The 23,681-nt window shown below is 41.9% G+C and overlaps 3 protein-coding genes across 3 annotated transcripts; 1 reads left to right on the top strand and 2 right to left on the bottom strand.

Moving 5' to 3' along the window:
* Positions 1-4,535: 4,535 nt before the first annotated feature.
* On the top strand, positions 4,536-5,120 carry LOC106407847. Its single transcript, XM_013848706.1, has one exon. It carries the CDS (start codon positions 4,536-4,538, stop codon positions 5,118-5,120), a length of 585 nt encoding a protein of 194 aa, XP_013704160.1.
* A 4,590-nt stretch (positions 5,121-9,710) lies between these two features.
* Positions 9,711-11,714, bottom strand: LOC111212704. Its single transcript, XM_022714281.2, has one exon. It carries the CDS (start codon positions 11,712-11,714, stop codon positions 9,711-9,713), a length of 2,004 nt encoding a protein of 667 aa, XP_022570002.2.
* Positions 11,715-12,198: 484 nt separating this feature from the next.
* Positions 12,199-13,697, bottom strand: LOC111212705. Its single transcript, XM_022714282.1, has 3 exons — positions 13,595-13,697; positions 12,504-13,456; positions 12,199-12,390 (listed from the first exon to the last, which is right to left on the bottom strand). Exons 1-3 carry the CDS (start codon positions 13,695-13,697, stop codon positions 12,199-12,201), a joined length of 1,248 nt encoding a protein of 415 aa, XP_022570003.1.
* Between the last annotated feature and the right edge of the window lie 9,984 nt (positions 13,698-23,681).

The following is a 23,681-nucleotide window of genomic DNA, read 5'->3' as shown; positions in this document are numbered from 1 at the left end:
CCTCCAGCGAGGAACGAAGAACCTAGCCCACTGAGAACAGATCCGGAGTCTCTCTCTTAATATGGATGGGTATACAGTTTAGAAAGGTACCTTTTAGAGATGAGTGGTTTTGAACCACGATTATACAGAGTTATAAACTCTAAAATCTGGATTAGATGCGTTAACAGAAGATATTTATCTTCTGAAATTGAGGACAGCAAACACCGTAAAGACAGGTATAGTAGCGATCTTAAAGGAAAATATATCTTCCTTTACAAGTGAATCATAATAATAAAGAATCATTCGAACGTTCACGACTTGGCAAAGTGTTTTTTATCAGATCAAATTGTTAAAGAAACCTAAATTCGTGAACACATGTTGGTTTTAGAGTTACATCATCGACACCGTTATGACATCACACGAAAACATAAATGTAGACCAACAGAGACTGCAATCTGTAATTTTAAATGACCAAATCAATAGAACTTAAATATCGGACTGGTTCAAATGACAATTTACATGGATTCTTCTCAACGAAAAATCAGTCCGTATAAGAGAACAATCGGAAGGAAGAGAATAGCAAAGAGGATGACATTTATAATTTTTTCAAGAGGTGCCATTGTTATTTGAATTCGGGGAAGACAAAAGACGTCATTTGCTTTAATAAAAGATGACATCATCATTTTAAAGGAAACTAAATTTTGTCCGCTAGATTGCATAATTAAAACAAGCTTGACCATTAGATACAATTTTTTTTTTTCCTATAAAAAAGTGATGAGTTCAGCAGTTACAAAAAACAGTTTGCTATTATATATTTTTCAAGAGATGCCATTGTTATTTGAAGGAATGGGTTCGTTCGGGGAAGACAAAAGACGTCATTTGCTTTAATAAAACATGACATCATCATTTTAAAAGGAAACTAAATTTTGTCCGCTAGATTGCATAATTAAAAAAAGCTTCGCCATTAGATACAATTTTTTTTTTCTATAAAAAAGTGATGACTTCAGCAGTTACAAAAAACAGTTTGCTATTATATATAGATAAGAAAGTTTTCTCAGGAGCGTAGTAGTGAAGGTGGAAAACTGCTTGTTGTGGATCGTGATATCCAAGAAGATAATGTACTATTCTATGTTAGGTGTATTTGAACCAAAGTCCAAGGCATCGAAAATTTCTCTTTCAATTTGGTTGTCCTTTCAACAGCCACATTGAGCTGCACAAGACCATTAGTCAAAAAAGTTCAGTGTAAACGAGAGTCGTTTGTGACATAGGGTCACTTCAAGTTTTTAATTGGTCAAGTGGGTCGCTGAAAGTTTTTATTGTCGAAACGGGCCGCTAGGGGGGAGAGAAACAAATCGGTGACGAATTTGGCCTTATGACCCGTAATGTTCTGGGCCATGACCCATGAAACTCTTGAAAGTGACCCAGACGAAATGACCCTAAGACTTAGCGACCCAAACGGTCCAGAAGTTTCCGCATGTGTGAGTTCGAGATTTATTTATTTTTATTTTTTGGTGACCGGTAGCAAAGGTTAAAGGTAATATTAACCATTCTTTTTCCCGCCGTTCACTGTTTTCTGATATTTGTGGTAATATTAATTAAACTAATATGTTATAAAACACTAACTGGGTAATGGTGAGAAGCAGCTAAGAACTGGTGTACAACTAAAAGAAGCAACTCTACGATAAGAAGATATTCCCATCCTCTGAGGCCGTCGATGCTTATCCACCGTAACTGAAAAGGATGGAAACAATTAGCGGTGGTCGGAACGTCGGGTCAAGTAGTGGTGGCACAAGTAGTAAGGAAATCAGGACCAACACCGGCGAAGGTACAGAGTTTGAGCTCTAAGTTTCTGTATTTGTTTTTACAATTGTGTGCTTCCTCTATTTGGCAAATGACACTAACGGGTGCTCATGCTTGGACCGTAGGTCTGTGTAATTCTTGCATTGTGGTTATGGCTGGGAGGTGGATAATGTTTGACAATGGAGCTTGGGATTTCAAGATAGACAATGATAAAATGGGTAGAGCCGTCGATTCGTCCAGAATTAGAGGTGCTGAGGAGTTAAAAACGTGTATTGTAGCTGCGTATGGGCTTTTGGGAAGGGAAGTGTTAGCCGAGATGTCGTATTAGCTGAATGATGGAGAGAGTGAAATGGTGGGCCTAGTGGCTTCTCCCGTCGAGATAGCAACGGACAAAGATTTCAGGATTTTCAAGGCGCTTCACCGGGCAGACAAATCCGTCAATCTCTTTGTAACATTAAGAGAAAGTGTTGGAGGAGAAATGATATTTCTAAGGTCGGAACGAGTAATACGGGTCCAAATGAATGCACCCGTTCGACCTCCTGATGAAGATGTTGCTTTTTTGATGGAAGTACAGCAAATCGAAGAACGCTACAAACGCAACTCTCAGTCTGGCGGCATGGTTGCGACGTCAAAGGACCAAGACAAAAACGGAGAAACTCTTGCCGACGGGAGTGGGGCTAATTCAGAGAATTGCGAGCAAGAAAAGGGGAATGTTTGTGGAGATGACTTGGCAGTGGATAATAGAGAGAATAAGGAAGGCAAAGTCGAAGAAGGAGGCGCAGTAAAAACGGCGCCAGATAATCTGCCGTAACAAATCTGTCTCATAGAAGATACGAGAACGCTAAGTGTTGAACAGGTCTCTGTGGAGAATGGAAATAATGGAGGAGCTCACGAAGATGTTGCTGCAGAAGATGAAGGCGATAATAGCGATTACGACTACAATGGCTGGCATGATTATTGTAGAAACGATTGCGTGACGGACGACGACGACGATTTTGTAGAAGGTCCACGCAAAGGAAGAAGTGGTGGACAGTCTGGTGGGAAGGGTATTCGGCGTCCTGGCGGTATTGGTGGCACAGGGGCTGCAAAATCGGCTTGTGGTAAGAAGCAACGATCACGTGGAGGTGGATATATATCCAAAATAACGATTCTTCTGTGGAAATCACCGATCTAGCAAGAGATCTTGGATCACCCTCCAGATTGGAGACAGAAGTAACAGAGACCGAGGTAGGTGTTGATGTTGTTCTTGTGACGCCCCCTCAATCTAAAAACAAACACACCCGGGTGACTGAAGATAATGATGATGATGCTGTTGTTGACACTCCTATTCCCCAGCCGGCCGCATTTCAGGGTGAAGAAGTATTGACGAAAGCCAGAGATAATGTGAGTGGTACTCCTACAGACGTTGGTTGTGCGCCCAATCAAGCAACAGAGGCCGTTGAAAGTGGTGACATATGTCTCGAAACTCCCCCAAAACAATATAACACGCACAACCGTGAGCTCGAAGATGAGGACGATGTTGATCCTCCTGTCACCGCAACTAGACAAGGTCAGGGTGGAGAAGCATTCACGAAAGGCATACAAGTACCAGATATGTATTGATATAATGATGTAGATGGTGTGTATAATGAAATGGATGGAAGCAGCTGCACCCTGTTGACATTGACTTCAGCAAGGAGGACTCTGACATATACGTGGGAAGGACGTTCAAGCACAAAGCGGAGTGCAAGTTGACGTTGGCTATCTACGCAATTGGTAAGGTGTGCACGTTTAAGCTCAGGCATTGCAAACGCCGACTGACGGCGAAATGCTACGAAAAAGAATGCAAGTGGAGAGTAGTGGCTGTTCAACTCGGTGATTCTCCAACTTATCTGGTTAAAAAGGCAATTCTGAATCATGTATGCATAGCCGACGTTAGAGGGAAGTATAAAAAACATGGTACAGCCAAAGTGCTTGCAGCTCAATTGCGTTCGAAATACGAGAGGCTCTACTCTGGGCCGCGTGCTATGGAACTTCCGGAAATGTTGCGAACGGAATTCAACTATACATGCTCATACTGGAAAGCTTGGAAAGCGAAAGAAATAGCGATTGCATCTGCGCAAGGAACAGAGGAGGATTCATACAAGATGCTACCACAGTACTTCCATGTACTCAAGCTAGCAAATCCTGGAATAATCACTGATATTAAAACAGAAAAAGACAAAGAAGGAAAAACAAGGTTTAAGTATGTGTTCATGTCCCTGAAAGCATGCATCGATGGATGGAAGTACCTGAGGAAGGTGCTAGTGGTGGACGGCACCCACATGTTTGGAAAGTACAAAGGTGTTTTGCTAAGTGCCAGCGGACAAGATGCTAACAGCCGCGTATTCCCGATTGCTTTCGCAGTAGTGGAAAGAGAGAACACATAATCTTGGACATGGTTTTTCCAGAGGTTATCTACTATTGTAGAGGATGGTTCTGATTTAAGTATAATATCAGATAGATGCGCAGCAATTTTCGCAGCGAAAGATAAATGGTACCCACGTGCACACCATGGTATTTGTCTCGTACACCTCCAGCGTAACGTTAATGATAAGTTTAAGGGGCTGCAACAGAAAGCAATGGTTGGCAGAGCTGGGGATGAGTTCAGAGTTTCGGAGTTTAAGGAGATAATGGAGCTTATTAAACTGACGGATTGAAGATGCTGGGATTATTTGGAGAAGATCGACAAGAAGCTATGGACACGTTCACATTTCGAAGGGGAGAGATTTAACGTGATGACTTCTAACGCTGCTGAATCGTTGAATAATGCTCTTCTGCCCGCTCGTGATAGTCCTATAATGGCATTGTTCGAGTTTATTCACCGGAAGCTGTGTACATGGTATGTGAGCAGACGCACCGAGATCAGTAAGATGAAGGGAAATGTTCCAGATAATATTCAAAAGATACTGGTTGAACAGCTGGTGCTGTCAACGGGCCTTCTAGTTATGCCATGTTCGACTTGGTTATTCGAAGTTACGCACATGCCAACTAATTTTGGTTTCACGGTTGATCTGGATAAACGAACTTGCACTTGCCTCGAATTCCAAAAGCTTGGTTTGCCTTGCCGACATGCCATTGCTGCTGCTTCTTGCCGTAATATGCAGTACACCATGTTTGTTTGCAAACACCATCTCAAAGAGACATGGGCTGAAACAGTTAGGGGTATCATACTTCCGGTTCCGGATCCAAAGGATGTTGAAGTGCTAGCCGAAATACTAATGGTTGATCTTTATCCACCAACGACCAAACGAACGAAAGGAAGACCAGGAATCAAACGTAAACTGTCCGCAGGAGAGATACCGGTAAGACTTTGGTGTTGACTTTGAACAATAATTTCAGTAACGTATAGTAAATTCTCCAATTATACCAACTTTATTGTTTACATCAGGGGGGGAGCAAAAAACATAAGCCGAGCAACTTTAATTACGCGGTAATTGAGAATTGTCGAACAACAACAGACCTAAACCATTGCCTAAGATATAACTACCTCGTCCGCCCACGGGATTTCAGAGTTGATCTCCTTCACAAGTGCCTCAACAAACCCCATAGGAGCAGAGACTTGTTCAAGCCGCTCTCCATCATTCTGATTTGATGTTTGACCGGACTCATAGCCCACCGGTGGAGCACCTACCCATTTTTGATGGCCCTCCCCACCTTCTGGAGCACTTCTTTCCTGCATCAGATCCGTTAATAACGCACTTCAAGTAATGTACAACAATAACAGACCAAACTTAATGTGACAGATATAACTACTGTCTATGATATAATCAGTAGCGGACATGTTTCAATTCCGGTGGATGCAACCTTAGATTTCGAGGAGGGGTTTCCATCCCATGAAGGATGAAAGGAGCGTACACTACAAACCGAACTGTAACAGTTCGGATTTGTTTTCTCCCATGCGACTGGGGAGCCTTGCTCATACCGGTACGTTGGGTTTCTTTACTGCCATGCCCCCGGGGAGGTTACCGCATGCTGGAAGGTAGAAGAAATCCGCAAATATTCACCACTATTGTTATTACCACTACTTAGCCAAACACTACACAACTAAGTAAGATGCAAATGAACCTCTGCTGGTAACACATAGGACTCAGGCTCAACATCTAATACATCTCCAAACAGGACGAGGGCATTCGATTGTGTTTCTTGCTGCTGACCATCCCCCCCAGCGCTGGGTTAGAAGTCTAAGCAATAACACAAAAATAAAACTATCTATCACATTACCTGATCGCCTTTGTTTCCGCCAGATGGTGGAAAACGTGCATTGGCAGACTCGTTTTCTTTTGCATGATCATCATCATTCTGGTGACCACTTTCTCTCTCTGATGAGGGTGGGTTCTTTCTGCTCACTTCCTGGAAAACGGCAAAGGTTTCATGACAGTAAATGATCACTAATTTGTATATTATGCGAAAAAATAACTTCGGCGTACAACCTTTGTCACCTCCTTTCCACCTCCAGATCGACGCCGAGGCAACGTTTTTTTCCCAACATGCCGAGTGCCAACCGTTTTCCTTTTTTTCCCCTTCCTGTTTCGCCCCTCGGTTTCACTCACAATACTATCATCAGGAGACGGAGTGCGACGCACCTGCGGATCATCCATCGCTTTCCTCTTCCTAGCGTTGCGTTTGCTCCCCTCGGGCAGACCCCAACTCTTGCAAATCAGTGTCCGCAACTCTTCAATATTGTTCTCCATCCCCTCAAACCGCTGGGATATCCAATGTTTTAAATTTTCATGCGTACACCTCTCTGAGCATTGACGATTCTCTTCTCCGCTGTTTCCAGAAGAAGAAATATCTTCAACTTCAATGGGCGCTGTATTACGCGGTCGCAAATTTCTCTGGCGTACGGGAGTGGGACAAGCTCCCTCCCCCTGGGCAGCGTCTTGTCACGGGCTGATTTCTTCACTCCAATCAGATCGTGCGGCCTTAGCAACTTTCACCCTTGTGGTTTGCTAAGTCAGCCTTTCGGACAACTCGCTCAGCACTTAGAGAGAGAGTATGGACGATTTTAGAGAGAGTTTGTAGAAGTGTTTTCTTATTAAAGCTTGGTGTCTTTACAAGTGAGGGGTGATCCCCTTTATATACACTTTCTCTTCCTCAACGAACGGTTCAGATCAAACTGATCTAACGGTTGTGAAACTTCTTCTCAAGTGTTCCACAACCTTCTACACTTCTCTACACTTCTCCATACCTAAGATATTTTACAAAAGACTTAAAGCTTAAGAAAATACTTAGTGGAGTGGGCTTGATTCACCTTTGGCCCGACCCGATCTTTGGTTGTCTTCATGGACGTTTTGGGTTAAAACGGGCCGTGACATCCTCCCCCACCTAAGCCGGTGACGCCCTCGTCACCGTGTATGCCTTCAGCATGTCCCGGAATTGCCACAAGTCTTCTTCCGGTTCCCATGTTGCTTCTGCCTCTAGAAGTCCCTTCCACTTGATGAGAAAATGGGTCTGTCTCGGGACTCCCCGCTTCCTTACCTCCTTCGACGCCAGAACCTCTTCGATCTCCTTGTCATAAGACTTAGTCACCACGGGTGGTGCTCGAGTCGAAACCCTTCGGGTTTGGTCGTCCTCATCAGCATGGTACGGTTTCAGCATGCTAACATGAAAGACCGGATGGATCTTAAGTGTATTCGGTAGGTCGAGTCGGTAGGAAACCTTTCCCACCTTCCCAACTATCTCGAACGGTCCTTCGTACTTCCGGATTAAGCCCTTATGCAGGCTCCGGAATGCCTTGAACTGTTGTGGAAGTAATTTCACAAGTACCAGGTCGCCCACTGAGTACTCCGAAGGCACTCTCTTCTCATCTGCCCATTTCTTCATCCGTTTTCGGGATTTCTCCAAACATGCTCGGGCAAGGTCAGCATGTTCTTCCCACTGTTTAGCCATTATGAACGCTCCGGGACTCTTCCCTTCGATCCTTGGCGTGGCCAAGGTGTGCGGAGTCAATGGCTGCTGTCCCGTTGCAAGCTCGAACGGGCTCCGTCCTGTCGCCTCACTGCGGTGAAGATTGTAAGAGAACTGAGCTATGTCCAGCAACTTCGCCCAGTCCCGTTGGTTGGCGCTTACAAAGTGACGGAGATAACTTTCAAGTAAGGCATTCACCCTTTCGGTCTGCCCATCAGATTGCGGGTGAAAGCTTGTTGAGAAGCTCAGTTCCGTCCCAAGTATTTTGAACAGTTCTGTCCATAAGCGCCCAGTGAACCGGGGATCTCGGTCGCTTACAATGTTCCGAGGCAGTCCCCAAAGTTTTACCACGTTCTTGAAGAACGCCCTTGCTGCCTCTTCCGCAGTGCAGTCCCGATCACAAGCCACAAACGTCCCATATTTAGAGAATCGATCCACAATCACCAGGATGGATCCAAACCCTTCGGACTTAGGTAACGCACTGATGAAATCAAGCGAGACCGAGTCCCATGGTCGCTCCGGGATGGGTAGTGGCTGTAACAATCCCGCGGGCTGCTTGTTTTCCGACTTGTCTTGTTGGCAGACTAGACAAGTTTTCACATAAAGCTCCACGGTATCCCTCATCCGTGGCCAATAGTATCCAGCTTCGACAAGTGCCATCGTTCTTTTCTGTCCCGGATGGCCCGCCCATCGCGTATCGTGGCACTCCCGAATGATATCTCGTCGAAGACTTTCCCACTTAGGCACATAAAGTCTTCGACCTTTGGTGTAGAGTAACCCATCTTCTACCCAAAATCGATGCACCTTCCCCTCGTTGGATAGCTTCACCAGCTCCCTAGCGACTGGATCACGTTCCAGCCCCTCTCGGATTCGAGCATAATGGTCCCCTCGACTTGGCTCATCACTGCCAGCTCTGCCTTCCGACTTAGTGCATCGGCCACCACGTTCACCTTTCCTGGCTTATACTCCAAAGTGTAATCGAACTCAGCCAGGAAGTCTTGCCATCTTGCTTGTTTTGGGGACAACTTCTTCTGGGTCTGGAAGTAACTCGTCGCCACGTTGTCCGTCTTGACCGAGAAATGTGCCCCAAGAAGATAGTGTCTCCAAACTCGCATACAGTGGACTATCGCAGTCATCTCTTTCTCTTGAACCGTGTACCGCCGTTCAGTCTCATTAAGCTTACGGCTTTCAAAGGCAATTGGATGTCCATTTTGCATCAGCACTCCCCCGATGGCAAAGTCGGAGGCATCCGTGTGTAACTCGAAAGGGAGGCTGAAGTCAGGTAAGGCAAGGACAGGTTCTTGGCTTACCGCGGTCTTTAGTCCCTCGAAGGCTTCTTGGCACGGTTCGGACCAGTCCCATGTCTTCCCTTTCTTGAGAAGGTCCGTCAGTGGTGCCGCCTTTCTTGAATACCCCTCGATGAACCGACGATAGTAGTTGACCAGACCAAGGAAAGATCGCAACTCCGTTACCTTGGTCGGGGCCTCCCACTCCATAATTGCTTTGACCTTCGGTTCATCCATCTTCAGCTTTCCATGGCCGATAACATGGCCAGGGAACTGAACTTCTTCGGTGGTGAAAGTACACTTCTCTCGCTTCACAAACAACTCGTTCTCGCGGAGAACCCGAAATACGGTCTGCAAGTGCTCCACATGCTCCTCCATCGAGTTGCTGTAGATAACGATATCGTCCAAGTATGCCACCACGAACCGATCCAAGTAGGGCTGTAGGATCTGGTTCATCAGGGTGCAAAATGTGGTGGGGGCGTTCGTAAGACCGAATGGCATTACCAGGCACTCGAACGACCCATACCGCGTTATGCACGCAGTCTTCGGTTCGTCCCCTTCCGCTATCCGGACTTGGTAGTAACCCTTCTGCAAGTCCATCTTCGTATAGACTTTTGCCCCACCAAGCCTATCGAATAGATCAGCAATCAGCGGAATGGGATAACGGTTCTTGATCGTTACCTTGTTAAGGGCCCGATAGTCCACGCACATCCTCAATTAGCCATCATGCTTCTTTTGGAACAGAACCGGGGCCCCATAAGGTGCCTTCGACGGTCTCAGCTTCCCCGTCGATAATAACTCATCGAGTTGTTTCCGTAACTCTTCCAGTTCGGATGGAGCCATTCTATAAGGCGCCATAGATGGTGGTTTGGCTCCTGGCTCCAACTCGATCTGGTGGTCCACCGCCCTCCTCGGTGGTAGCTTCTCTGGCAACTTTGCCGGCATAACGTCCTTGTTCTCCTCAAGGACGGTTTTGATGATTTGAGGGATGTCCTCAACGTTATTGGGCTCATCCTCCACCTTCATCATGGCCAAAAACGTGGGTTCACCCTTCTTCACCCCCTTGGTGAGCTGCATCGCCGATAGTTGCCTCGTCTCATCGATTTTCTCTTCTAAGGCCGGAATCATGCACGGTGATCCCTTCTCGAGGATGCATACCGAGCTCAACGCAGGCATGGGTATGGCTGAGACTTGTCTCATGAAGTCCATTCCCAAGACTACTTTGAAGTCATCCATGGGAATGACTGAGAAGTTCACCGGGCCGCTCCAGCTTCCCAGCTTCATCCCGACCCCTCGAGCTACCCCATTGACGGGTTGAGCCTTTGCGTTCACCGTCTTCATCCAACCATCCTTCTTGGACCACTTGACACCAAGTCTCACAGCTTCGTCTATCGCCATGAAGTTGTGAGTGGCGCCCGTGTCCACCATCACTCGGGTCGGCTTATCGTTGATCCGAGCTTCAACGTACATGAGCCCTTTACCCGTCGGCTTCACTACCGGGTTAGACTTCAGGGCGTTGAGAAGTTGCAACGACCCCATCTTCCCTGGTTCCTCTTCTGGAGTCTCGGTGTCCCGACACTCCATGATAGCCGATAACGACCCCATCTTCGGGCAGTCCTTCATCGCATGTGGCCCCTTGCACACAAAGCATCCTCCCTTCGGAACGAAGGACTTTTTCCTTGCCTCGAAGTCTTCCCGACGAGCACCCTTCTCAAAACTCCTTGAGTTGGATGGTCGGGCAGTATCCCGTTTTGCTCCCCCACCTTTGGCCACGACCTGCTCCTTCTTCTTCGAGGACTCGGACGGACCAGAGGTACGGAAGTCAACTAGCGACTCGGCCACCGCGATGGCTTCGTCCACCGTCTTGACTCCCCGACGCTGCAACTCTTGCTTGGCCCAAGATTGCAGTCCATCAGTGAAGTAGAACACAAGATCCTCCGCGGTCATGTTCGGAATCTGAAGCATGAGCGTTGTGAATTCCTTCACATAGTCCCGGATCGAGCCACGCTGTCGAAGTTCCCTCAACTTCTTGCGAGCCTCATACACGACGTTCTCCGGGTAGAACTGCCGCTTCAACTCTTTCTTGAAATCATCCCAAGTATCGATCCGGCATGTTCCTTGCTCGATCTCGGAATGTTTCCTTCGCCACCATAGCATGGCTGTGTCCGACAGGTAGGACGTCGCAGCCTTCACCTTCGCATTCTCAGCCACCACGTTGAGATTGTCGAAGTATATCTCCATCTGCCAAAGGAAATTCTCGACCTCCTTGGCGTCCCGCACACCGTTGAACCGGTTTGGTTTCGGAAGTTCAACCTTACCAAAATTGGTTCCGCCAACGGCTTCAGCGTTTGCGCTTGCCCTCTTGACCAGCGTGATGTCTTCCTCCATCGCAGTAAAGCGTGCCTTCATCCCCTCGATGTCATCACACAAAGCCTGCATGGATCCCGTCACCAGCTCCTCGAGCCGAATGAACCGAGAGTCCAAGTCGGCAGCATTTTGCTTAACTTCCTCAAGCCCACCGAACACAACACTCTCCAGCTCGGTGACGGTATGCTCGACCCTCTCGAGCTTCTCACCCATCTCGCCCACAGCCACACCCAGAGCCTCACGAGAAACACTCTTTTCCCGCTGGGTGCCAGCACGTGTGGCCGTGGACTCCCTTTCACGCTCCTCCACGCCGGACTGTGAGCTCCCTTCTTTTTGTTTATCTCCCTTAGCCATTTTCTCCACTCGGCCAGAGTCTCCCCTTGTCTGGATCGTAACCTGGCTCTGATACCAACTGTCACGGGCTGATTTCTTCACTCCAATCAGATCGTGCGGCCTTAGCAACTTTCACCCTTGTGGTTTGCTAAGTCAGCCTTTCGGACAACTCGCTCAGCACTTAGAGAGAGAGTATGGACGATTTTAGAGAGAGTTTGTAGAAGTGTTTTCTTATTAAAGCTTGGTGTCTTTACAAGTGAGGGGTGATCCCCTTTATATACACTTTCTCTTCCTCAACGAACGGTTCAGATCAAACCGATCTAACGGTTGTGAAACTTCTTCTCAAGTGTTCCACAACCTTCTACACTTTTCTACACTTCTCTACACTTCTCCATACCTAAGATATTTTACAAAAGACTTAAAGCTTAAGAAAATACTTAGTGGAGTGGGCTTGATTCACCTTTGGCCCGACCCGATCTTTGGTTGTCTTCATGGACGTTTTGGGTTAAAACGGGCCGTGACAGTCTGGAACCTTAAACTTGGGGGAAAATGACTGGTCACCACCTGGAAAGTCCTCAGGTTTGAATGTTTCCCCACAAAGCAACTTCTGCACCAAAGAAGTAACTTGCCTATCTTCATTATGGTCCACCAACAGCAGCCGTTCCTCATCAGGAATCACGGTGAAGTGGACAGAGAGCTGCAGCCAGGCAAAAAGCAATGGAAGACACGTTAACCACAAAAGCCGTAACCGTTTAACTTCACTGTATTTTTGCATCCGCTGTATTTAAAACAAAGGGAAAACAAACTTACGTTTGGGTCTTCCTCGACAGCAACTATTTCGTTGACTGTGAGAATAGTGGACGGCGAAGAGCAAGCTCCGGGGGAATCAATGAAAGTGGCGGTGTTCCCTGCGTCGGGAATTTTCTCCAATAGCAGAGGCACAACATCAAATACGAACAACTGCAGAGCAAGTGGAAACCCATAGCAAACTGTTGTCTTTTGCGATAGCCGATCACGCATAACTTGTAGTGGGTTCTCACCTGGTGCGACAACAAGGGGAGGCAGGAAACGCGGCACGGTCATCAAGAACGACTCTCGGCCCCACAGATACGCTAAAAAGCTCTCAACGTCTGACAACATCTCAACGTACCTGGGCGTTAGTTTAAGATCTTTGTTACTGGGGCAGAGAACACCATCAACCAACGCGATCAGAGCCAAAGGGAGCCGTTTCTCCACAGCTAGATATTCATTTCCCAACATTCGTAGTACACTCAGGACTGTTAACTTACCGACAGCCGTATCAAAGAGCTTGTTCCACATCGTCGGAGGAACAGATTCAGATGCTTCCGAATCCTGAACATCGAAAGCTCTGCAGTTCAAACCTGTAACGTCTCGGAATTCATCCAGCGAGAAATGTAGTGGATCGGGCCCGAAGGTGAACCAGAACTCGTGTCTGCGAGCCGTAACGAGCTGTCGGCTGAGGAGGCAGCCGATGAGCTTCGTAGAGTTCTGGCAGCGTACAACGGGAAGCTGAAACAGCCCCCGAAACTGGGAAGCCATCAAAGTGTCCATCGCATCCGTCCCCTTTAGAGCAGTAGCAACAGAACCGATGACGTGTGATTTTGAGTAGATGTTTACTCGCAACTTTGTCGGGTACGCACCATATGCGAACAGTCTCCGGGGCAACACAGATGAGGGCACCCCATCAGAGAATTGTCCCCCTGAGGAATCACCACCACCGGGGCCGTCCTCAGATCCAGAATCTACAAATAGAAGAAAAATCGATAACTCAAATAAATGGCTTCGAACACAAAACGGTGTCGACTAATCATTACTAAAGAATCTGTCCGATGACATGCAAAGACGGAATCCACATGAACGGAGGTGGACGAAACACATACCCGGATAGCGCTGCTGTTTCGCAGGAGGACGCTCCGGGAGCTCCTCGCCAGAGGATCTGGGCCGACGACGAACGGTTGTCTGACTTAGCTTGGACTTCTTCATCACTGCAGGCGTCGTCTGGGGTCTAATTATCACCGGGGAAGATTCTCCAACGGCTGCGAAAGGCTAGGGAACACTGGTGGATCTAGGTCGAAAGACGAATAGTCCTCTCAGACTTTCACAGTAAATGAATTTACCAGAAGGTCGTTTACCGCCCTGTGCAGGTAAGACGACGAAGTTAATGACCCGGGTTTTTCGGGAACCAGAAAAGTCGCCGAAATTCTCACGTGCGAGAGAGGAGTGACATTTCCGATATTCCGCAGCTGGAGTAAGGATCGTTTCGTCTTTTGCTTTCAAGTCGCATAGGGTCACAAATACACGCGACCCATTTGCCGAATTAAAACTCCGCGCGGCCCAAAGCCCGAATTATAAACTCGAAAGTGACCCACTTTGCCAATATTTTCGTGTAAACGACGGTGCACTAACTGATCCTTTTCTTCTTCACATGAGCATGGGTTTTGCAACCGACGTACTAATATGAATTAACCATTTTGATTAATATCGTTGGCTATGAAGTTGCTTCTGCTTTTTGAAGTTTTTTCTATATCACAATCACTTTTGTTAAATGAAAGACATTATAAGTAAAAATCCAAGAGTTATAGTTTAAAATCATTTTGATACTATACTTTGGTACACTTACTAGTATTTTAGATGACGAGACTTAATTTACCAAGAAGTATAGGTGCGTTCAAAATTTATTGTAAAAATATACTTCTTAGAGATAACAATAACAAACGAAGAAATTAACAAATTTACGACAAAATTCTTGTTTACTTGGGATGTTTTCTCTTGACGTTTTTGTAGTCCTCGTTCTAAACGTGGGAATGATAACCTGTTTTTTATTCTAACTAGCGGGATAAATATTATATATAAATTAGTTTTATGTATTATATGTGTTTTTACATATCCCCTATATGTTATTTGTGAAACATTACAACTTCTTTTTGTAGCCTAATGTCATCACTATGATAATTCTTAGAATTATTAGAGAAATAAGTTGGTCCATCTAATTATATAATAAGCTTTTTATTAAACTAACCATAAATTCATTATTAATGTCATTTATTATTTCCTTAAATAAAGATTACGGAATTTTCTAATGTGGGTAAATTATATATGACAATTAATGATTTTGAATAATAAAGATCTGGTAAAAAAATGTATCTTCTATCAAATTTATTTAATTTAAAACTATTAAAATAATTTTTAAAAAAACACAGTAACCATATTATAAAAATTTAGATTTTTCTGTATATTTTATATTTTAAATTTTTAAAAATGACTATAAATTACTAAAACTGTTAAAAGTCTCACATTCAAATTTTGCGATCTATGGTTTAAAATTTTTGTTATGACAAAATACAAATGATTACAAAATCATATAAGTAAAAATCTAATTTAATTACTCATTAAGATTTAAAATATATATGTATATATATCATTCTAAATTAAACTATAAACCATATTGAATAAATAAATATTTTACTTTCAAAATTTACTTTGAATAATATTTTTTGATAAAAGTTTTGAACTAACATTGATAAAAATTTTTAAATTATCAATTACTGAAATTATTGATCCCACAATGAAAATTTTGTGATCAGTAATTTAAAGTTTTTGCTATTAAAAATATATATGATAAAAAAAACATATGAGTAGAAAGGATCATTTTAAAAAAATAAAAAATAAAATAGACATTAATATTAAAAATATACTGTGTATGTTAATATTATTTAAATTTAATTACATATCCTATCAATTTTTTTTTTTAAAAAATGTTTGGATTAATAAAATTGATTTATACGTTCGCACCAATTTAATTATATATGTAATAGTTACTGACTTTTAATTATTCAATATATATTTATTATTTCATAATATGTAAGAACATATAATACATAAAATATTATATATATATATATAATGTTTATCCCGCGCAAGGCGCAGATCTTAATCTAGTTATATGTTATTTTACATATTATTAAATAATAGATATATATTGATAACTAAAAATTCAGGATCTATTATGTATATGATTAAATTGGTGCACACATAAATAAATTTTATTAATAAAAACAAATATTGTTTCTATTATATATGATATAAAATTAAGTTTTAATGATATTAACATAGATATATAGTACATTTTTAATATTGATATCTGTTAAATAATATTTTATACTCATATTGTATTTTGATAATTTGTACTCCCTATATTCCTAAATATAAGATCTTTAGGTAAGAACACACATATTAAGAAAAAGTACTTTTTGTCTAGAAAATATCATTAAAAATATTAATTAGTGGTATTCAACCAATTACAAAATAAATTATTAAATACGATTGGCTACACAATTTTTAATAAAGTAAAAGTTGCATAGAAAAATGAAAACATCTAATATATTGGAACATCAATTTTTTTTAAAACATCCTATATTTAGGAACATAATATTTTTTATAACAAAATTTTTGAATCACTGATAACAATTTTTTTTGTGGGGTGTTTAATGGTATTAGTCATTTATAATTTTAAAAACATTATGAAAAGTTTTAAAAATAAATATTAAGTTGTCAATATTTGTTCAAACTTTTTATCAAAATAAAGCAAATTTCGAAATTAAAATACATATGTATTTTTATATGGTACATAATTTATTTTGAACAATATTAATATATTGATATTTATTAAATGAGACTTCTTATTATATAATTTTGTAATCATTTATATCTTGTTATGAAAATTTAAACCATGGATCAAAAAAATTTCAAAGTGAGATTAGTAACAACTTTAGTCAATTATAGTCGTTTTTTAAAATTCAAAATATAACATATACAGAAAAATCTAAACTTTTACTATATAGTTGATATCACTCAAATTACCCTAAGTAGTGATTTATACTCTCTCAAATAAGAGGTCGAGTTGTAGTACTTAGGGATCAAATCCACAGAGAGCTAGGGCACACAATAGATCTAAACAATTTATGATTTAGCTAGGCTAATAGTTTATTAATGCAGTAAATAAAGTAAATTGCAGTGGTGAGCAAGACAGTTGCTCGGCTGATTGATTGAGGTTTGAAGGAAAGATGGTTGCTAGACTTAGGGTTTCATTCACGTTATTAGAACTCTAATCTATAGATGCTAAGGATTGATTCTAGAACTCGATATCTAATGCAAAACACAACTAGCTCTCACTGTGAGTCTAATCTATTGACTAAGTTCCATGTTTCAGCATTCGCATGTCAACACGGATCGAGCGTCGATCGATGCTATGGTATGACCGTCGATCGATGCTTCGGTATGAGCGTCGATCGATGCTATGGTATAAGCGTCGATCGACGCTGCCTTAGGCAAGCGTTATCGATCTGATCGAATATGTTCAACTAAATTACTAGACCAACTCTCGTATGCGCCTAGGTATCTAATCCATCAGGATTCGGGTTCCGTTAATTGATTGCACTCTCGTGCCTCTCAATTGTCCTATGATTCTAGGTTCAAGCAATTTGTCACACTCTCGTGGTTTTCCAACTACTCTAGATCCTAGTATTACAAGCTATCCTGATGTAGAGATCTTTAGATATCCTAACAATCATATAATTCAGAAATTCATTCAAAACCCTAGAAATTCGTAAACCTAGCAGGTGGATCTACTCATGCATGATGTTTGTCACAGAAATCATAGATGAATAGATAAATAACATAAAATATAAATAAAACCAAAACAATGGAGTTCCAAGAGGACTCTGAAGGAGTTCCTCTCTTCTCTCCTAACCTAGAACTATGAAAAAAATAAAGCGTAGATAGCGTAGCCGTCAACAATGGCTTATGAATAACATAAATATGATTTCTGGTCGTCCAAGGGTATTCTGATAATTTGTGGTTGCTTCTGGGCTTCAGTCGGTCATAAAATATGCTCAGCCCATATTCTGACATCACTGTCTACCGACACCAATGCTGTTACATCGATCGAGAGTCCTTCATCTCCTTGACAGCTTCCTCTCGCGAGGCAGACTGGCCACTCTTCAGTAAAACGAGCATAACTTCTGATACAGGATGCTGATTGACCTCAAACCGGTGGAATTGGAAAGCTAACTCAAATCTCTATCTTGTGTCAAAAGATTAGCACAATCTAACGGTCGGAATGTCTCTATCTATAGCTATACATCTGACGCATCTGTGCAGCTCTGCACTCAAAAGGCTCCGAAAGACACCAAATTCACCACATACCTCCAAATCGTCTCTGAACCTGTAAATACTCTAAATAGAATCTATATAGTAGTAAATATATATTAAAACATTTATAGACCATGGCTAAAACTGGGTAAAATCTATGGTCTATCAACTCCCCCAGACTTACCCTTTTGCTTGTCCTCAAGCAAAACAGACGGGCAGTCTCTCTGAAAAAAGGTTTGAAAACAGCAGGGACTCACATTATTTAAAAACTTAGAATCATCACCTCTACAATATTGCAATCCACATCTAAAAGTCCTAATCACAAAAGCACATTATACCATATCCTAGCTTAACAACCAAATTCACCTAGCCAACAACTTAGCAAATCCTGTCTGAAATTCCCCTATACCAACCTCATTTCTTAACATAAATAAAAGTGCAGTCTTTACCTTGGGAGTATCGATCACAGGATGCAAGGATTTTCAAACAAGTATCTGGATTTGCAGGTAAAAGTTAGTTCCTATCTTTTCTCTCTACTAATTTCTCTCTTCAGTCAAAGTCTGCTTATATTGCAAGATCATTGACTAAGATTGGACAGACTTCCATGAATCAAACCTTAATGGTTGTTGCCACCAAGTCCTGTTCACTTCTTTTTGACCTATATCCAAGAATTTATGTGAATCGAACCTTGATGATTGCCGCCACCAAGTCCCGTTCGAATTCTTTTTGTTGGAATTCTTATGAAGCAAACCTTAATGGTTGTAGCCACCAAGTCATGTTCGGATTCCACCTAACTAACACCTATATATATATATATATTTTTTTTTTTTTTTTATACTTTTTTTCCTTTTTCTTTCTTTTTTTTTTTTTTTTTGAAAATAAATATCTCTACCAATAAATCTAGGGTCGAGATAAAATGTGATAAATCTACACAAGGCTTTACATTCCAGACTTGTTTGAAGAATCTGATCCCATGTATACCAATCCCCAAGACAAGCAGTTGTGTCAAGTTTAGTGTTGGAGGTCAGCTTTGGTTCCTTGAAACAATCTCAGTAAGTGTGAATAGTTGACAAGTTGATCCACTTTAGTATCTTTAGTACTATCAGCAATCAGTAAATCTAGAATGGTGCTAAAGAGTGGTTAGATAAAAAAAAAATATCTAATAAGTTCATTATCTCATTCTTGACTCAATAAAACTCTTTTGAAAATATTTTGATAAGACTCACAATAAACTAGATATCAGTAAACATCCCCCCAGACTTAAATTACACTGTCCCCAGTGTATATTCAGTCGGGGTTATGGTGAGAACTAATCATAAGTACACAATTTAACAAGTTAGAACGATATACCTGACCGGGTTAAGTGTCGATCGATGGAAAGGAGTTACCATCGGTCACTGCAGGTGTTGTACTGTCGATCGATATCGACATGCTCTTATCGGTCGATTTTTTATAATCGTCTACTCGGATCTTTTTTTTTTTAATACCTAACTAAAACACAATATTAGTAGAACCTCCCCTAGACTTAAACAACACCATCTCCAGTGTTATATATTCAAAGATTGGTGGGGAAATAAATCATAAGGACAATATTTAACAAGGTGAAACGGTATACCTGCTCGCTGATGGTGAGCGTCGATCAACACAGTTAAGTGGCGATCGATCGATGCTAGTGATGCTCTGTCGATCGATGCTGCGCAGTCATCGTCGATGCTCGTGAGAACTCGTCTTCCTCGGATTTTTCTTTTTACCTAACATAAATAAAACACTAATAGTTAGTAATAGATAACTAATAAAACCAATTCTAAATTTTTTTTTTTCCGATGAACAGTGACTGCTACAGTATCGCAGCTACAGTATCGCAGCTACAGTAACTCTCGATTTTTTGCTACAGCGTCGGTCGATTTGTTTGCTACAGTGTCGATCAATTTTCTTGCTACAATATCGATTGATGCTACAGTGCAGTTGCTACAGTACCATCGTTACTGTTCATTCATTTTTTTTTTTTTTGCCTGTATAAAAATAAAACAAAAATCAGTAACAATCTAACATAAACTAAATGAAATTACCTAATAGTGGGTTGCCTCCCACTCAGCGCTTTGTTATAGTCATTTAGCTTGACTTTGGAGATCTGATTTAGTCCGGATGAGGATGAGAATTCGCTCCAAAACAAGTCTCAGTTTCTACTCTCTGAAGCTTTATCATTCTTGTGTGAAAGCCTCCTCCGTAGACTCTTCTCCTTTGTCTATAATCTCAGCATTAAGGAGTGCTCGAAGCTTTGCAAATGACTTTGAGAAGCATCTGCTGCGCACTCTGGATTTCCTGACACCATCTGAGAAGCGAGGAATCAATGATACCTGAGGACCGTCTTTGATCCTTTTTCTCTTCTTCCAATTCCTCCTCTTCTTCCCCCCAGACTTGTCTGATCGCGTAGTGGTATCTCCATCCCTAAGATTTTCACATACATCGAACTTCTTCTGCTCTGATACGCGCCCACTGTCGATCGACGATGAAGTGGTAATGTCGATCGATGCTGAGGTCTTGTCGTCGGTCAACGTTGAGGTCGTACCGTCGATCGATGTTGAGGTGCTGGTGTTGTTCGATGTTGAGGTCGGATAACTAGTCTCAGCTTCTTCTCCTTCGCTCGGCTCTCCAAATCCATGTTGTTCATCCCTTTTGCCATAATTTCGTCGAGCAGTTGTATTGGAATCATATACTTCTCATCTAGCGATGCCAAGAACCGGTCCCATTTATCATTTTTCTCCTTTTCTCGAGTTGCTTCAGCATCATCAAGAAATTTGTAAAGGAAGGCTCTTTCTATGTCATCCCAGCTGGTTAGAGATCCTGGTTGTAGTTGACCGAACCAACTGAATGCATCCTCAGAGATAGAATAGGGGAAGATCTTGAAGAGCATGTGGTATTCAGACACTCATTCTGCTCACTCCTTGACACGAGATCCTCCAGCTCTTCGATGTGGTTTCTGGGATCTTGGTGAGGAAGACCCTGGAAGGGGTCTTGACCTACCCAATCATACCACTCTCGGCTCAAGACAAAGTCATTCATCTCAGCAACAACAATCACATCAGGGATTACAGCACCCTGAGCATTAATCAATTGTCCTGCGCTGTTGCGAGTGCGACCTTCTTCGTCTCTTAACATCCCATTCTCATCGACCTTAAGCATGAGCACTTCGATCTTCTCTGTCTCCCCGCAAGTGGTGTTGTATTTCACCGGATGAACAGTGTCAGGATGAACAGTACCCGGATGAACAGTGTCACAGTGAACAATGTCGCGATGAACAGTGTCTATCGACGCTGGATGAACAGTGTCGATCGACGTCGAATGAACGATGTCGATCGACCTCGGGTGAACAGTATGTAATTTTTCCCATGAACAGTACCAGGATGAACAGTACCTCGATGAACAGTACCTCGACGAACAGTCTTTTCCGACACAGGTTGAATATTGTCGATCGACGTAGGTTGAACAGTGTCGATCGACATCGGGTGAACAGTATCGATCGACGCATGATGAATAGTGTCGATCGACGCTTGGATTTCTACGCTGCCAATCGCTGCTTGGAGGGTGTCGATTGCCCTCTTAAATTTATGGATCACGCATTCCAAATCAAGTGGCTCTACTAGTAAGAGCCCTATCCCCTTGTTGCTTCTGGTACTCATATGGATGTACATGAAACACAAGAAAAAACCTAGACTAAATCTAACTAGACAAGATCTAATGGCGATCAAAGCTCCCCGGCAACGGCACCAAATTTGACATCACTCAAATTACCCTAAGGAGTGATTTTTACTCTCTCAAATAAGATGTCGAGTTGTAGTACTTAGGGATCGAATCCACAGAGAGCAAGGACACACAATAGATCTAAACAGTTTATGATTAAGCTAGGCTAATAGTTTATTAATGCAGTAAATAAAGTAAATTGCAGTGGTGAGAAAGGCAGTTGCTCGGCGGATTGATTGAGGTTTGATGGAAGGATGGTTGATAGACTTAGGGTTTCATTCAGGTTATTAGAACTCTAATCTATAGATGCTAAGGATTGATTCTAGAACTCGATATCTAATACAAAAGACAACCAGCTCTCACTGTGAGTCTAATCTATTGACTAAGTTCCATGTTTCAGCATTCGCATGTCAACACGGATCGAGCGTCGATCGATGCTATGGTATGAGCATCGATCGATGCTTCAGTATGAGCGTCGATCGATGCTTCGGTATGAGTGTCGATCGATGCTATGGTATAAGCGTCGATCGACGCTGCCTTAGGCAAGCGTTATCGATCTGATCGAATATGTTTAACTAAATTCCTAGACCAACTCTCGTATGCGCCTAGGTATCTAATCCAGCAGGATTCGGGTTCCGTTAATTGATTGTACTCTCGTGCCTCTCAATTGTCCTATGATTCTAGGTTCAAGCAATTAGTCACACTCTCGTGGTTTTCCAACTACCCTAGATCCTAGTATTACAAGCTATCCTGATGTAGAGATATTTAGATATCCTAACAGTCATATAATTCAGAAATTCATTCAAAACCCTAGAAATTCGTAAACCTAGGAGGTGGATCTACTCATGCATGATGTTTGTCACATAAATCATAGATGAATAGATGAATAACATAAAATATAAAAAAAACCAAAACAATGGAGTTCCAAGAGGACTCTGAAGGCTCTCTTCTCTCCTAACATAGAACTATGAAAAAAATAAAGCTTAGATCGCGTAGCCGTCAACAATGGCTTATAAATAATATAAATAGGGTTTCTGGTCGTCCAAGGGTATTCTGGTAATTTGTGGTTGCTTCTGGGCTTAAGTCTGTCATTAAATATGCTCAGCCCGTATTCTGACATCACTGTCGACCGACACCAATGCTGTTACATCGATCGACAGTCCTTCATCTTCTTGACAGCTTCCTCTCGCGAGGCAGACTGACCACGCTTCAGTAAAACAGACATAACTTCTGCTACAAGATGCTGATTAACCTAAAACCGGTGGCATTGGAAAGCTAACTCAAAGCTATATTTTTTGGCCAAAGATGAGCTCAATCTATCGTCCGGAAGGCCTCCATCCATAGCTAGACATCTGACGCGTCTGTGCAACTCTGCACTCAAAAGGCTCCAAACGACACCAAAATCACCACATTCCTCTAAATCGTCTCTGAACCTGTAAATACTCTAAATAGACTCTATATAGTAGTGAATATATATTAAAATACTTATAGACCATGGCTAAAAGTGGGTAAAATCCATGGTCTATCAATAGTTAATGTGGTTGTTTAATTTATTTTAATTGGTTAAATTTTTTTAAAAATGGTAGAGAATAGACTAATTTTTATCAAATCTTTATTATTCAAAATCAATAATTGTCATATATACTTTAACCATATTTGATAATTCCGTTATTTTTATTTAAGGAAACAATGAAGAACATTAATAATTAATTTACGATTAGTTTAATAAAAAACTTATTATATATTTTGATGGACCGACATATTTTAAGGATTCTAAGAATGATTGTGGTGATAACACGTGACTACAAAAAATGTTGTAATGCTTCTTTTTTAATATATAGGGGATAAACATGTGATTAGGGCCCAATAAAGAGATTAAGTCCATTAATGAAATAAAGACATTATGTGATAACCCATGAGTTTTACCTTGAAATCTTCATGAGACTACATGTTATTCATGTTCATCGTTTTTCACATTGATCTAATTTGGTACACTTGTTAATATTTTAGAGGACATTGTTTTTATATATGACTACTCACAGAAAACAGTAGATAACGACATAATTTCTCAACCAA

Source organism: Brassica napus, chromosome C7, assembly GCF_020379485.1.
Source record: "Brassica napus cultivar Da-Ae chromosome C7, Da-Ae, whole genome shotgun sequence".
In the NCBI taxonomy this organism is placed as follows: Eukaryota; Viridiplantae; Streptophyta; class Magnoliopsida; order Brassicales; family Brassicaceae; genus Brassica; species Brassica napus.
This window is presented reverse-complemented; position numbering and strand designations above follow the sequence as displayed.